Here is a 15,842-nt window from a genome sequence, read left to right as displayed (position 1 = left end):
AGGAAAAGGAAAAAAAAAATATATTTAGGATTACTCCCTTTATCTTCTTGCATTTCAGCCTGACCCTGTATTGATGTAAAATCCTTTTATTTTAAAAAGAAAGGTCAGTCACATGCTTCAGTACCATCTCTCCTGTGGTGCTTTGGTCCTTCAATGGATATTGCTGCTGAATTTATTTAGGGTTCTTGTCAGCTGGATCCATGGGCTCAACTTTTTGGCAGCTGTTGCATAAACTTAGCACACTTAACCATTTTGTATGAAAGGCTGTTTTTTTAAGCACTAAGGCTGCAAGGAAACATGTTTGGGCTGCTCCATCTGCTTTTACAGTGCACTGAGTGTGACTTTCTCTGTTTTCTTCTCTTTTTGGGTCCCTACCTGCACAAATGCAATGTGAATTTCACCACATGACTTTAAATATGTAATTTTCTACCCTGGTTACATTTACAATGGCTTGTGTTGAAGCAAGGCAACAAAGACTCAGTCTCTGGAATTTTTTATTCTGCACATGAGCCTCGATTCCGGGAGAGGAGAAACATTATTGATCTTTCATCAGGTAATTTTCTTTTAAGAACCTGCATTGGACTCTTAACAGTGGTTCTTAAGCTGAATCCATTTTCCCCCTAGAGAACAAATTTGCTATCAGCAGCAGAGGTTTCTGATAACAGGGCTCACGGTTTTCACATTCAAATGGATTAGAAAGCTTGAATATTTCCCTTGGCCCTCCCTGTAAACAGAGAGTTGCTGTATCTGAGTTCATTAAATGCTTCTGCCAGCAGAAAGAGTCTCTTTCCTTACCTGGAAGCAAACCTCAGAGCCTGGTGATTTGTAATGGACTTCCTCAGGTCTTTTATTCTGTTTGTTTATCCTTTTATTATCTATTTGTACTCGTTTCTTACTAGGGCAGGGTCTCTTTGAAGTTTAATTTTTTGGACGACCAGTGGTGCATTTTAATTGTTGTGGAGGCACAAGTCCTCCTGGCCACAGCCTGAGGGTTTTTGTCATGGACCAGGGATGGTGATTTGCACAACTCCTGTAATAGCAGTGCCTTTTGGGTGCTGGTGCAAAATTTATTGCCCCACAAAATGGGGTCTTCACTCACATGGCTGCTCTAGCTGGTGTTTTATGGGCCAATAAAGTGCCTCGTGTTTTTGTAATCTAAGTGCTCGTCTGCTTTATGGGCTGATGTCACTTGCAGGGTGGTGGGGAAGAGCGACTTCTGGCACGCTGGAAATTATGCATTATTGTCACCTGAGAGCCTGAAGGATCTTTAAAGTAATGAAATGTGGGGCTGATGAGCAGAGGAGTCTCACCAGTGGCATTTCTTTTAGGATTTTTGCCTGTTTTGGAAAGGTAATCATTCCTGAAAAGAGACAGATACATCTATCTGCCTGCTAAATTAGTGTTTCTCAAAAAACAGTGCCAGGCAGAGGGAAATTAAGGTGAATGGAAAGGACAGCAAAGGAGAAAGAGAAGTATTTGGGGATTTAGACTCTGTATTTTGAGTTCATTGCACTCTGTGCGGGATAAATATATTAATTTGCCGTGTACTTCACAGCTTGCCCTTATGCTCAGAAAGTTGCAGAGATGTCAGATTTAAAGAGGCATATGAAGTATAAGGGATAGAGCAATAGGTGGCAAGTAGGCTGCTGAGATCCATTTCTCTTCCCAGCACAAATCCTTCCAGTTATCTCTGTGCTTTTTGAGAAAAAAGTGAAATATGAAAACAAATAAAGCCATAACAAAAAAAAAAAAAAAATCCTGCTCTCAAGCAAACATATTTTAAAGCTAATTCCTGCCTTATTCACATTTTTATGTGCTCCCATCTTCTGCTCAAAAAAAAAAAAAAAATCAGAAAAAATAGATCTTGGCACAAGTGCCTCAAGGGAGTGTGTTCAGAAAGCGCCAGCACTGTTACCAACATTGACTTTTACGCTTCACTTTGTACTTTAAAATGTCTCTTTCCTCCAGCTGACCTCCCTCTCTGCATAGCACTGTGCTCCAAAACCCCTTCCAGCAGAGGGGGAGGTAGAGGAGAGGGGAAAAAAAACAAAGTTGTGGAGCACTTGGTGTTTGCTGTTGCTGTGCAGTTGAGGGAGCTGCTCAGGAAGGTACAACAGGTTCAGAGTGAGCAGAAATGGCACTGGTGAGAGCAGAGAGCCCCAGCCCACAGGACATGGAGCAGTCAAAGCTGTTCCCAGCAGCAGTGGAAGTGATCACCTTCAGTAGGAGTCAGAAGGTAATTTTTCTTCTGTCTGAAGCAGCAGCAGTTTGCAGCTTCCCATTCTGATCCCAACATTTTTTCACCAGGCAGGCTGAGAGCTATAGGTCTGGCTCAGGACATGGTGGTGGGTCTAAATGTGGGGTGAATTTTAGGTGGGTGAGGAAGTGGTTTGGACATCCCCTATCAGGGAAAATGTGATCAGAGGACCAGAGTGACAAGTCCTGGTTTCTTCCCTCAGTTGCTGGAGCTGGACAGGTGAGGGGTGGGAGTGGCTGTGCTTTATAAACGTGTGGAGGTGTCGTGGGGCAGGAGGTCCTGTCCTAGCTTGGGTGGTGTGCCTGGGGAAATGTTTTGGGAATGCAGAATCACAGAATGGGTCAGGCTGGAAAGCACCACAGTGGGGTCATCTGGTGCCACCTCCCTGCTCCAGCAGGGCCATCCCAGAGCACAGGGCACAGGATTGTGTCCAAATGGCTCTGGAATATCTCCAGTCAGGGACACTCCGCACCCTCTCTGGATGATCTATTCCAGTGCTCCGAAAGATATTCTTCCTCCTGTTCTCGTGGAACTTCCTGGGCATCAGTTCCTGCCCGTTCCTCTTGTCCCATTGCTGGGAACACCAAGCAGAGCCTGGTCCCTGCTCTGATCCCTCCCTGCAGATGCTGACAGAGGGATGAGATCTCCTCTCAGTTGTCTTTTCTAGAGGCTGAACAGCCCCAGCTCCTTCAGCATTTTCTTATCAGAGATGCTCTGGTCCCCAAATCATCCCCATCACCCTTCACTGGCCCCATTCCAGGAGCTCCATGTCTCTCCTGTACTGAGGAGCACAGAACTGGACACAGCACTCCAGGTGTACCTCACCTCCTCACCAGGGCTGAGGAGATTTACACAGGAATTTGGAATTGATTGCTGGAGTTTAGGGAGATTGATATAAAAATAATATAGTAGCTCTTGGTGTGAAACTCTTGGTGTGAAATTGTTTGGGTGTTTTTTGGGGTTTTTATTTGTTTGTTTGTTTGTTTGTTTGTTTGCTTTTGTTTTAGGAATTAGAGAATTTGTGGATGGTGTTTGGTTTTGGTGAAGTTCACATTATTGGGGGTGTGGAAATGGTATGGAGGGAAAATTTATTTTCTTCTCTGTAGGACATGTGAGAGAGAGGGTTGGGACCAGGGAGGTAAAATTATTTTTTTAGATAAAAGATAAAAGAGGTAAGACTGATTTTTTGGGGGACAGAAAGGGGTCTGTCTGTGTAATGAGAGGTCCAAAAGATGCTTTTCTGTAGAAGGATATGGACTCTATGGATGAGCCATGTTTGAAGCAGGACTTGTTTTGAAGTTACATTTAAATCCTAGGTGAATAAACCCAAAATCATCTTGTCCCACCCGAATGGAGTTCCCAGATGGAGAAGAAGGAGATGCCAAGAGAAACCCAACGTGCAGGATCCATAAATATCTGTCTTGGAAGCCAAAAGCTGTGCCATTGCCTCTGCCAGTGATGGTACCAAAGCAAATCAAATAGAACAGGAATTGGCTAAATATTGGATTTCTTTGCGTGTTGTGTCACTGTTAGTGGAGTTTGCATCATCTTCAACATATGTTGTAAATACCACTCCATTTGCATTGCACAGACAGCTTAAATAATTGATATTTACAGTGCACTATTTATTAACATCAATGTGGAGGTTTATGAAGTCTTTTTATAATGCCTCAAAAGTGCATTTCTAACAAACCTTGTGTCCCCAGTGCTGTTGTTTTGAAACATTGTCTTCATATACTCCATCAAGGAAACCAGTGTGAATCAAATCAGTTTTGTCTGTGAATTTTATGGTGACATTTCCTTCATTTATAATCTGGGATGAAATTGGGGATTGGGGTAAGAAATGTGTTTCCCTTGCTGAGCTGCTTCCTTCTGAACGCCACAGCACCTGATTCCTGCCAGGGCTGTGCACGAAGCCACCGTGTCTCTGCACTGCTGCAGGGCTCTGGATATTTGTCTGCTGGTCCTTAAAGCTGACTTTCTTGGAGATGATAAACCACCTGGCTTTGCTCTTTGGACTGCAAAATAATTGCTTGGTCATTGCCTTTCTGTTTAGATTTCCTGCTAGTCCAAGGGTGGACATTTTTCACGGCCATATGAGACAGCCTGTTTGCTCCACACTGACAATTCCAGGGGCACAATTGCTGCTAATGCCTTTTCCTTCTCATTTAAATCCTGATGGAGAAACCGGGTTTGGGCACATCACTTAATTTAAGCATACACACAGGAGCATTTGTGCTTTAATGCCCCTAACTAGAAATACACAAATAACCACAGCCAGCTGAAAAGTGTCTCAAGCTGTTTGTTTGCTTTTGATTTCTTGCTCACTTCACAAAATAACAAAACTCATTGCAGTCGTTTGAGTGAAATAGATTCATTTTTCAATTAAAATTGCCTGGGTTTAAGCAATGTTGGATTTTTTGGTGTTTTTTTTTAATGAAACATGTATTTTCTGGGACGAAAATGTCTACATCTCAGAAATTGATGTGATTTGTTCCCTTTTTTGCAGATGGTTGCTCTGCGTGCTCTCGCCACTGAAAAAATTTGGTGGCAAGAAAACACATGAACCAGCAAAAACAACTTTTAAAATTGAAACAAAGCCTAAAAAAATCTACATCTCTCTTCACCAAAACTTTTCATCCTCCAAGTACTGGCTCTTTTATTAACTATGGTTCCATTGTAATTTCTCAAGGAGAGCTGAAGCAATCATTCATTCACATCAGTAAAGTACCCTTCATCTTTGCTTTTCACAGTGCCCTGTCGAGTATTGAATGCATGTTAAATGCTAAAACCAAGAGAGGGAGTGTGGGAAGCATAATAGACTACATTAATCTGCAGTGCCATTTATCTCCTGTCCATTTGTCTTTCCTACATACATGTCTGTGTGTGAGAGCAAGGCACATTTATGCACCCTCCAAGCAATATTTGTGGTTCTATGCTGAAACACACAAGCTAATCTACAGGAGCATAAGTTATGAGTAAACTTGTTTAGGCAGATACATCAGTCATCATTTTTATCTTCATGAAGTCCTTGGGATTTGTTGTCTTTTGGATTTTGAGTCTGTAGCTTCCAGCCCATGTTCTGCAATGGGCAGGTTGTTAAGAGAGAGTTTGCATTTGTTGGAGTCCACACACAAACAGATTTGAGGGTGAAACTAAGACAACATCCACATCTCTGCCATTGCAGGGCAGGGGAACTTTTTCATCACAGAATCATTGAATGGTTTGGGTTGGAAGGGACCATAAAGATCCTATAGCTCCAAGCCCCCTGTCGTGGGCAGGGACACCTTCCACCAGTTTCTAAAACTCTTTACAGTATATAATTTTTTCTCTGTATTTCTGGACTACAAGCAGGACTCAGAAAGTCTTTAGTTCTCCCCTTCAAGTTGACTTAACTCCTTCTACAGAGCCCTAAAAGCAGCGACCCTGACCTTTCCCTGCGCAGAATCAAAATCGTCAAATCATAGAATGTCTTGGGTTGGAAGCAACCCTAAAGATCATCGTGTCCCAACCCCAAAAAACCTGGAAAGACAGCTCCAATCCAAGCTTCAGCAAGGAGCTGCAGCAAATCACTGGAAGGAAGGCGTGATAACAGCTCTGTAGGTTGTGTGTCGCTCAGCTGCTTTCTATGATTGCTGCGGGCACCGCCGGCTCTGCCGCTGAGAATTGCTGCGGGAACACATCCCCGCATCCCGGAGACCTCTCCGTGGCAGATGCTGAGCCGCAGTCCCCTCGTTAATGCAGGAATGGGAAAGGCACGGCAGAATTAGAGAGCACGGGCAAAGCAATCAGAGCGGTCACAGTCTTGGTGCCGTTTATCTCGGGGCACCAAAAGGATTAGCGGGGCAATTCTGGAATCTCGAGTGAATATTTGAGAGCTCACGGAGGGCAGCTGAGGTCCTTGGGCTGGGAAGGGAGGGATCTGTTTGTTTTTTTGCAGAAATCTGGTGCAGGAAGATGGTTTCCCTCAGCACAAGTAAAGTTGCACGAATAGGTAAAGAGAAATAAGTAGTTTATCAGCGCTTTGAGGGGGGAAAAAAAAATTATAGCTATCATGATCAGTAGGCTTCGGGGTTTGTCAAAATGAAATTAATTAATTTCTGCCTCTCATAAGCTAAGAGGTTTATTGCATAATGAGGGAGAGGGAGGTGTAATATATCTCAAGTGCTAGCAGGGCGGTTACAAAGGATTCAGGGGGTTCTCCCATTAAGAAAGAAAGTGGAACTTTTAAAATTAAAACTTCCTTGGGAATAGTATGGGTAGGAGAAAGAAAAACAACGTGAGAGGTGACTAATGGCAGTGACATTGTTGAACTGCTCCCCGTGGGGCCCTGTTTTGAGAGCTGTCAGCTATGACTTGACAGATGGAGTCTGAGGTGATGCTGAACTAATCTGTAGGTGATGCAGGGTTAAGAGAGGGGTCTCACAAACTGTTCTGCAGATAATTTCATTGAAAAACACAAATCTGAGTTGCTGGTAGTGGTTAATGAGTAACCAGCTGCCTGCAGCTGGTCAAATCTTGCCGGGGAGCAAGCATTCTCCTTATTTCAGTAATAACTGCTTCTTTATTTATGATTATTTAATTTTAAGAAGCCATGATAGAAAAGCTATTTAAAAATAGGTATTGAAAAAGCCATGAAAAATTTTGCTAAGGTTTGCACTTCTGTGATGAAATTTGTGAGGGCTGCTGACAGAAATTCCTGCGTTTTAATGCAGAACCACAGAACAGCAGAACTGCAAACCATGTTCCTCTCTAGAGACGGTATTTCACCCATGTCAGGTGGGTTTGAAATACCTCCCCTTCTTTTCCCACACAGCCACAGACCATCCCCTAAGCTCCTGTAAGAAAAATAGTGCCGTGTCTCCTAATACTTTCAAGTGACAGGTAAATTGGAAATCCATGATGCTTTTATTTTAGAATATTGTATGGCTTGAAACCTGGAGGTAGCAGTCCGTATTTCTCCTGACTTTTACTCTGCTGGATGATTTACACCTATGCAAAGAGGTTTGCTGACAGATCAGAATTAGAGCTCTTATTTTGCTCTGTTGTAAACTATTCCTCAACATTAGGTCTTGAAGAAGAAAAAGTGAGGGGGAAAAAACGACTGAGAAAGTCAGTTTGGAGCCAGAATAAGTAGATTTAACTGTTCTTCCTTTGATGACTGTAACAACACAGTAAATATACTTTAGGGCTTGGTGAAAATTAGTGCAACAACTTAGGCCAGGTTGGATGGGGCCCTGAGGAACCTGATCTAATGGGTGGCATCCCTGCCCATGGCACAGGGTTTGATGTTTGATCTCTAAGATTGTTTTCAACCCAAACCATCCTGTGAGACTGTGATTCTGTGATTCTAAAAAATAACCTTTCCTCCTAGTTCGTCTTCCTGTTTTGTTTACATCTACAATAAATGCTTAGAGGTGAGAGATGACCCCTGCATTTTGAGTCCTGGATAGGAAAGATGTGTGCTAATGCCTTTATAAACAATTCCATGGGTGAGAGGATGGGTGTTAATGTCTTTGAAATGGGTCTTAATGTCTCTGTTAACGTCAAGGATTGTTACAGAACCCGGACACTGACTCCTGAAACAAGTGTGTCTGCACAAGCCTGAGTTTCTGAACTTTGGGGTTAAATGCCAGGTTCAAGGGGGAATATGGGGTAGGCAGTTTGGGAAGGCTGCACCTTCCTGGTACCTCAGGCAATGGGGAAAGGAAGAGGGCAACGTGCAGCCAGGAGTTTGGGAGAAAGGAGGCTGTGCTCCCCAAAACCCCAGAGAGGGAGAGAAAACCCCACGGGCTGTGCCCTGGTGGACTCTCTTCCTTCATTTGAATAAATTTGCAGGACTCCTCTGTCACCTTTTCACAGTGTGATTTTCCATGCATCCTGGAGAATGAGGTTCGAGGCTTTCTGTGATTCTGTAAAGTGCAAGTGATCTAAGGCAGAAAAAGTTTCCATCCTACAGATGAGTGTTTCATCTTCCTTATGATGGGAAGAGGGGAGGCAGACACTGATCTCCCTGGTGACCAGTGACAGGACCCGAGGGAATGGCTGGAGCTGTGTCAGGGGAGGCTGAGGTTGGATATCAGGAAAAGGTTCTTCCCCCAAAAGGTTGTTAAGCACTGACCAGGCTCCGCAAGGACTCGTCACAGCCCCAAGACTGCCAGAGCTCAAGGAGCATTTAAACAATTCTCTCAGGGTCGGGGTGGGATTGTCCTCTGCAGGGCCAGGAGTTGGGCTGGGATGATGCTCATGGGTCCATTCCAGCTCGGGATATTCTCTGGTTCTGCTGTAGGATCATCCTGCCAGTGTAGGATACACCATAAGGCTAGGTCACCTCTCAAGTGAGGATTCTCTGCATCATTTTGGAGGTGCTGTTGAAGGTTGGAGGGGGAGCTTCAGACAAAGTTTGTTAGAGAAGCTCCCACTGAGTCATGAGGTGCAGAGAGGATCCCTTTGCTTTCTAAACTCCTCAGAAAGGAGCCTAGGGAGCAGCTGGATCCAGGCTTATCCCCAGACTTTGTCAACAGTCTAAGTTTTACAACTTTGTCCCTCAAATTTTAATGATAGCAAATCAGATATATGTCTATGAAAATGGATTATTTCTTATGATAAATGATTAGACAAAGTAACTCAATCAGATTTATTTACTACACAGCATAAAAGCTAAAACTACTATTACAGAATCAGATAGGATAGTGTATTAAATCAAAGCAATATTAAAGAAATCATATTAAAGCTACCAAAACAAATGATTATTAGAGATTGATGTGACTTACCCAGGCCAATGACTGAAAGCAAATCTTTTTCACTCAGCCTTGAGGGATGTCCTTGGGGCACATCCTTTACCCAAAGGATGAATGTCCACACACACTCCAAGAGGAATATGTTAGAAGAACCCACCCTATGAAAACTGGACTGGACTTTTATAGTTTACAGGGGCTGGCTACCAGTCATGTGCCGAATCTCTGCCTCACTCTCAGGGTGTTGGTTTGAGGCTGGTGTGGCAGATGGGTTTTAATACAATTCAACACCAAATCCCAGCACATGGTGCCCCTCTCAGCCCACCACTAACAGTTTGAAAAATAGGGCATTGTTTGAGGTTTTTGACCACATTCTAGGACAGAATTTCATGCTACAGGTGCCCCCCTCCACAGGCCACAAAGAATCTCCATTGGATTTTCTCTGTAGTTAAACACCTTTATTAGGTGGAGAAAGGGGAATAGGATCCTTAGGATCCAATGCTGTCCCTGTGGGCCATGCATGAAGTTTTATCTATGTGTATTTGTAGTTTTCTGGGGCCTATCAGTTCCCACATCTGTCAGTCCTTCACAGAATCCATCTGTACGACACGAAGGAGATGTCCTGTGGTGCCAATCTCCCTCTGCATATTTGATGCTCCCTTTTGCATCTGTGTCTGCAGCAGCAATGGAATCAATGTAAATGCAGCTGCTCAACCTACTTCTGCTTAAGCCACAGATCCTGCAGCTCGGTGCTCTGCTCAAAGTACTCTGACTTTTACCTCTTTTTGGATAAGAAACCTGCAGTAAATATTATAGCAGCTGTGAAAAAGTTTTGAGTTATGCTGAACTATCTGGCTTAATTCTTGTCAATCCTACTTGACCACTCTTAAGTGCAAAAAACAGCTACATTTGTGTGCAGTTGCCCTGTGCTAAAACAGGGGATTCTGAATCTAATGATGTTCAAACCACTACAGCAAAGGTATCTTTGGTCTGTACCCGAAAAACGCATTATTACTCTTCCATTAAGGATCAGATGAAAATAAAATAAGCTGCGTCTTGTTTTATAAGTGGAAATGGCATTTCCTGCTGGAGCTGGAAAACGAAGCCCTTTGGGATTGTTGTAAGTATTGGCAGGCACGGTGAGGCAGAGAGAACTCCTTCCCTTGCTGGTGTTTGCTGTTGCACTTGGGGTCTGATTATTTTTCCACTGACTTGGCCATTCATCAAGTGTCCCAAAGAAGCAGCAGAGGCAGAAGTTCAGCTCCTTCCTGGTGTCCCTGCAGAGGAAGGGAGCAGCCGCCGCCGCATCTGCCTCTTTGCAGAGCTCCTTTTAAAACTGGATAAATAAATTAGAGAGATGATCGTTCAAAGAACAAACTGTGAGCAGCTGGGGATCAGGGATTCGCTGGACCACGCTCCTCCAGCAGAGGAAACAGCAGCCATGGGGAACTCGTAGGCAGCAGTTTGGTATCTCCTGGATTATTTAATGCTTTGCCTTTGCAGTGTTGGTGCACGCAGAAATGCTCAGCAAGAGATGTTACCCCCTCCTAAGAGATGCCCTCTCTGGTGTTTACCCTTTGTTTTCAGAGCAGAGCTGTAGACAGGTGAATCTTCTACTACATTTGTATTTTAGGTACTTGGCAGCTCCACAGATGGAGTATTAACTTGATGTTGTGTGGAGGAATCTTTGGAGAAGGAAATTTTATCCATCAGAGACACCCTTTTAATTAACTTCCACGCTTCCATGGGGAGCAGAATATAAAGACAGATAATAATAATAGTAATACTGTTAATAATACTAATAAAAACAAAAACAACAACAACAACGTATCTTGTTACCGTTACAAATTAAAATAAAATACTGCAGGAAGCAGTGTTTTGAGATGGCTTTTTTTTAAATTAAGATTTTAATAGCATTTAATGTAAATTAAATATAATCATTGTCTGATTCCTGAGCGCATCTCTGAGACTGAAGAATAACAAGTTAATTGTGCTGACAACATAGTGGGAAGTGCCAAAATCAAGCACCAGCACGTTGGTTAAAGTGTATTTTAAATTAAGAGCTAGAAGACAGAACTTTTTTTTTTTTGTACTCCTGCTCCCACTTATTTTTTCAGCAGAGTAAAGTTCGTGCCCAGCACGAATTTATTACGTAAGATATCTAACATAAAATTTACATTACAACGCAAATGAAGAAGGCTTTATTTAACTTTACAGATTGGGAAGGATCAGATTCAAGAGCCTAACAAGCCATTTTACTTTGGGGATGGGGAATTAGTGGTATGTAAATCCCTGAGTTATTCTGTGGGCAGATAATTTAATGAGGTCTGCAAAATGGATGTCAACTCCAGCATCTTGCTTTCCATTAAGAGGAATTAGGGATGGAAATCTGAGATTTGAATCTGCTGCTTGTAGAATTCATGCATTTGTTGGCAAGATATACTTGATTAAGAGATTGGGGATCAGGCTGACTGTGCACTCCTCAATGTTAGCAATGTGACAGGATTCAATTCCCAGCTCCCTCTCTCGCAATGGCAGTGTGGATACCTGTCTTTGATAGATATGACCTCTTCCATCTCCAATTAAAAGTGATGTAATTGCTCAGCTGGTGTGGCAAGTCCTGGGATCATCAGCAAATGAAGTGCATTTTGATGAATGAATACAGAAATTGTACCTTAATTTAAATAAACAGAGGTAATAACTCATTATTGGATCTGGTTTTGTCTTTATGTGGGATTACTTGTCCTTCTTGCATGGTGCTAGAGGAGTCCATGCCTTCTGTGTGAGTGTTCAACCCTTGACACACATCTGAATTTCTGTTCTGCAACTAAGAGATGTTGTCTTCATGGTGTACTAAGCTTTCACTTGCAGGTACTTTGTATGAGCTCAAGTGTAATTTCATTTACTGGGAGGGTGGTGATGCCCTGGCACAGGATTCCCAGAGAAGCTGTGGCTGCCCCATCCTTGGAAGTGTCCAAGGCCAGGTTGGATGGGGCTTGGAGCAACTTGGTCCACTGGAAGGTGTCCCTGCCCATGGCAGGGGGTTGGAAATGGATGATGTTGGAGGTCCTTTCCATCCCAGGCTATCCTATGATTCCATGATCCTGGATGGCTCTCCCAGCTCAGCTGTTTGCACAAAAACATTGAAGTGGGGAAAAAACTCCCAAACTTTGGATTAAGACCTGAACAAGAGAGGTCTTGGTGTTTTTGTAGTTAAGGTTGTGTCTGATAAAAGCTGTTTGGGGACTGGCCTTGATCTTCAAAGGAGGTGCTGGAAGAGTTGACCTAGCTCTCAAAAGAGGTGCTCTCCATCAGAACTGACAGAGAAAAAGGAAGGAGCTGGAGAGACAAGCCGTGGGTCTTCAGGACTGAGGGACCATGAATAGACATTTTGACATTTTTTAATCCAAGAACCTCCATTCACTTCAAATCTCACCACTCTAAAAAAAAATAAAAAGCACTGACGTATGAGTCTTTTTGATACAACTGTGGCTCATGCTCATGTGTGTCCTCTAAGGGAGAAAAAACATCATTTTCTCCAGGTCTTTTCCAGGTATTTCTTAAGGTTTTGTACAAAGCCTCATGGAAAACCACTTCTTTCTGACTGAAAGGATATGAAGTGCTCTCTGGAGAAGCTTAGAAGCTGAGAGTGCTCTGTTGACCTTAGAAAGCTTGAGAACTACTGGACTAAGAAATACCTTTGGGAAGCATTTATGTCTCTTCCCCTTCATTTGTGTAGTCCCAGAGAGCAAGGCCAGCAACCAGTGCTTACGAGGAATAATGGTCCTGGAATTTGGGGTGTAAAAGGGAGGGACACCCATGACTGGAGGGGTGACTGGTTTGGCTCCATTCCTGCCTGTTTCAGTGCTGGTGAAGCAGCTCTGCACCTTCACATCCTCAGTGCTTTTCTGGAGATACTGTGTCATTAAGTAGGTGACCAGGGTAAGTAAATTTGTCCTGCTCAATTTCAGATTTCTCTCCTGAGAACAATATTTTTCCTGGGCAAGCCATCAGGCAACTCCCCAGTCCTGTCTCCTTTTGCTGTAAAACCCTTCTTTGGAAATCTGCAGTACCAACCATTGTGTGATGGCCTTGTTCCCTGTGCACCCCCTGTTTTCACCTTATCACTTCCCTTTGAATGGTTCACAGGCCTTGTCTTTGTGCTGACAGCAGGAAGAATATTTTGGGCAGCTCCTTCCCAGTATTTCCTTCTGGCTTCCATTGCTGGTCAAGACCCAGGACTCCTGTCGCCCTCCTGAGCCTCCGTGTGCTGCTGCTGTTGTGTTGTCTCAATTGCTCTGCAGCTTGATAGATTTCTCCAAGTGTCTCATTATGCAATTAATTTCAATTGCAATTCCCATCATCTCTTCTCTTCTGCAGGCATGCCACCCAGCAGGAGACTAATAAAACCATCACGACTAGCACCAAAGCCATCAAGCAGCTGTCTGAGGTTGTCAGAGGCTCATCGAGGGTATGTGTCAGTCAAGATGCTGTTGGGGGAGAATGATGGGTTTTGTGGAAGGAGGAATAATGAAAATAAGAAGTGGCAGTGGGTGCTTTAAAGCTGTTAATCTCTGTGTCTTGCTATAACTTCCTCTCCTCTCAAACAAGTGTAGTTTTCACATATAAATGATGCAGGGGAAAACAGCTGCAGACACCAGTTCTCCTCCCAAAACTGGATTGTGTAGAATTGGAAATCAAGAACTCAGCAGCAAAGCCTTTGGCCAGTTCACATCTATCTCAGGGTCTCAGTTTGGGTGAAAATAATGCAGAAATCATCTGGCTTCACATGAGTTTGGCATTGGTTAAAGACTCAGTTGTGGGGTGCACATGAGTTTGGGAGTGTGTTAAATGTCTGGAAAGGCCAAAGCCATGCAATATATGTGGATATGACACTGATTCAGTGCTGTGTGCTACTGCAAAGGCAGCTTTGGGGGTAGATAAATACAGGCTCTGGGCGATCAGAGCAGGATTTTAAATTAGAATTTACCCCACTCTGAATTCCAGTTTATCCCAGAAAATCCCTCTGTTTTGTGTGCAGACTAGGCTGTCAACTGTAGGTTCAACTCATATGAGCATCAGTGTCACAGGGTAGGAATGAGTTGTCCCAAGTGCAAAGAGTGGACAAACAGAAGGTTTTGGACCTTCCAACAATGATTTTGTACCCCAGATGTTACTGCTGCCTTGGCCCATGATGTGCATCATGGGCAAGAACACAAGCACACTGTGGGGACCAGATTCTGGCTAGTGTGAGAGTTAAAGGAGAATTTTCACCCACATAACATTCAGCACCTGAAATGAAAATAAGGTCAATTTTACTTGATTTCTGTTGCACTCTTGCTTCCAGCATCCATATGGTTTCTAAGTCAGGAACTTTCCTGAGTTCATGTTTTATTCTCACTCAATACCTGCCATTTTCCAAAGTCCTGTATTACTTCAACTCTGTTCTCGCTGCCCTTCCACCAAGAAATAAGACTGTTCTAAACACACAACTCATCTCTGACCAAGTGGTTTTTACAGCCTGGATTTATGGCACTTGCCAACAGGCAGTTGAGATAAGGATTTAAAACTTGGATCACCCGAGGCCACCTTGGTAACCTGTGAAGGACCTTGTGCAATTCAGCCTGCCTAAAAAAAAAAATCAATGGGTGATGGTCTGCTCCAGATGATGAGGAGGGAAGATTGTTTCCACATGTAGACATCAAGATTAAGACAAGAATAATTTTTAACTTATTGCTTTGACTAGTGATGGATGGCAAGGACTGTTTTTTTGGTTTTTTTTTTTTTTGTTTTTTTTTGTGTTTTTTTTTTTTTGTTTTGTTTTGTTTTTGTTTTTTGTTTTTTGGGGGGTTTTTTTTGAGGTTTTTTTTTTTCTTGCTTCCTTGCATTATTACATCTGAGTTTGATGAAACAGAATATGCTGCCTTGCAGATATGGGGATCTGGGCTTTTTTTTTTCACATTAAACCCAATTACAATGCCACACAAGAATGTCATTATTTGCCCTTGAAGCCCATGGGCACTCTCAGGAGAAGAGATTTCACTGTCATGGGGAGAAAAATACAAAGTGGTAGGGAAAATATTTAAGAGCTGAAGGAAATAGACACAGAAACAATTTCAGTAATATGAGGAATAAATTTGCTGCTATTACATTGTATAATAACTGTTTTTCTGCTCACTGGTCAATTAATTTAACTTTTTTGGATTTTTAAATTCTTCTTTTTAACAGTAGAGTTTTAGTAGTTAAACTTACAAATTTTGATAGAAAAGCCTGTAGCCACCATCCTTTACATAGAAGAAATTGTTCTGGTGGATATTGGCTGGTGGTCCGTAAGTCCCTCATGGGAATCTGGGTAGCACTGCAAACTCTCCTCCCATAAAATTACTCACAGCATGAAAAGCCTTACAGAGCTTTATAGTTGGACTCACTAATCCATTTTTCTGTGGATTGCATGCATACACAGGAAAAAAAAAAAAAAAAAAAAAAGTATTTTTTCCCCCCTTCTTCCTAATTTTCCACCAGTAATGCATTGCCAACAAGATGCAATATGGGACTTTCTCTGACTTCCCATAAATCTCCAAGTGCTGCTGGAAATATTGGAGTCAGGATACCCAGCTGAGCAAATTGATGGTATTGCAGGAGCAAAGATGCTGCTCTAAGTGGATCAGTGTGCTACAAGGCAGGAGACTGATGGAAAATGGCTCTTTTAGGGCTTTATTCCAAACTAACCTCAAAGGATGTGAATAGAGAGGTAGATCTGGAATTCCATTTTTTGGGAGGGTGAGTGCTGGAGCATAAGATCTGCTCTCCAGGGTGACAATCTTATCTTATTTTGCATGTGGAACAAA

The 15,842-nt window shown here is 42.9% G+C and overlaps 1 protein-coding gene across 16 annotated transcripts in view; it reads left to right on the top strand.

Annotated features, from left to right (window-relative positions):
• The window catches only part of TSNARE1 (t-SNARE domain containing 1), a 452,764-nt gene that overhangs the window by 191,793 nt on the left and 245,129 nt on the right, over positions 1–15,842 (top strand). For all 16 annotated transcript variants that reach the window (XR_008436580.1, XM_053974698.1, XM_053974688.1 and 13 more), the window contains one exon: positions 13,375–13,465. Coding sequence is in view for 15 of the 16 variants with exons in the window: in XM_053974698.1 (XP_053830673.1) it covers positions 13,375–13,465 (91 nt within the window). In the remaining variant the exon portion in view is untranslated. The remainder of the gene's footprint in view (positions 1–13,374; positions 13,466–15,842) is intronic.

Source organism: Vidua macroura, chromosome 1, assembly GCF_024509145.1.
Source record: "Vidua macroura isolate BioBank_ID:100142 chromosome 1, ASM2450914v1, whole genome shotgun sequence".
Classification (NCBI taxonomy): domain Eukaryota; kingdom Metazoa; phylum Chordata; class Aves; order Passeriformes; family Viduidae; genus Vidua; species Vidua macroura.
The sequence above is the reverse complement of the archived record's forward strand: the minus strand, read 5'-3'. Positions and strand labels throughout refer to the sequence as shown.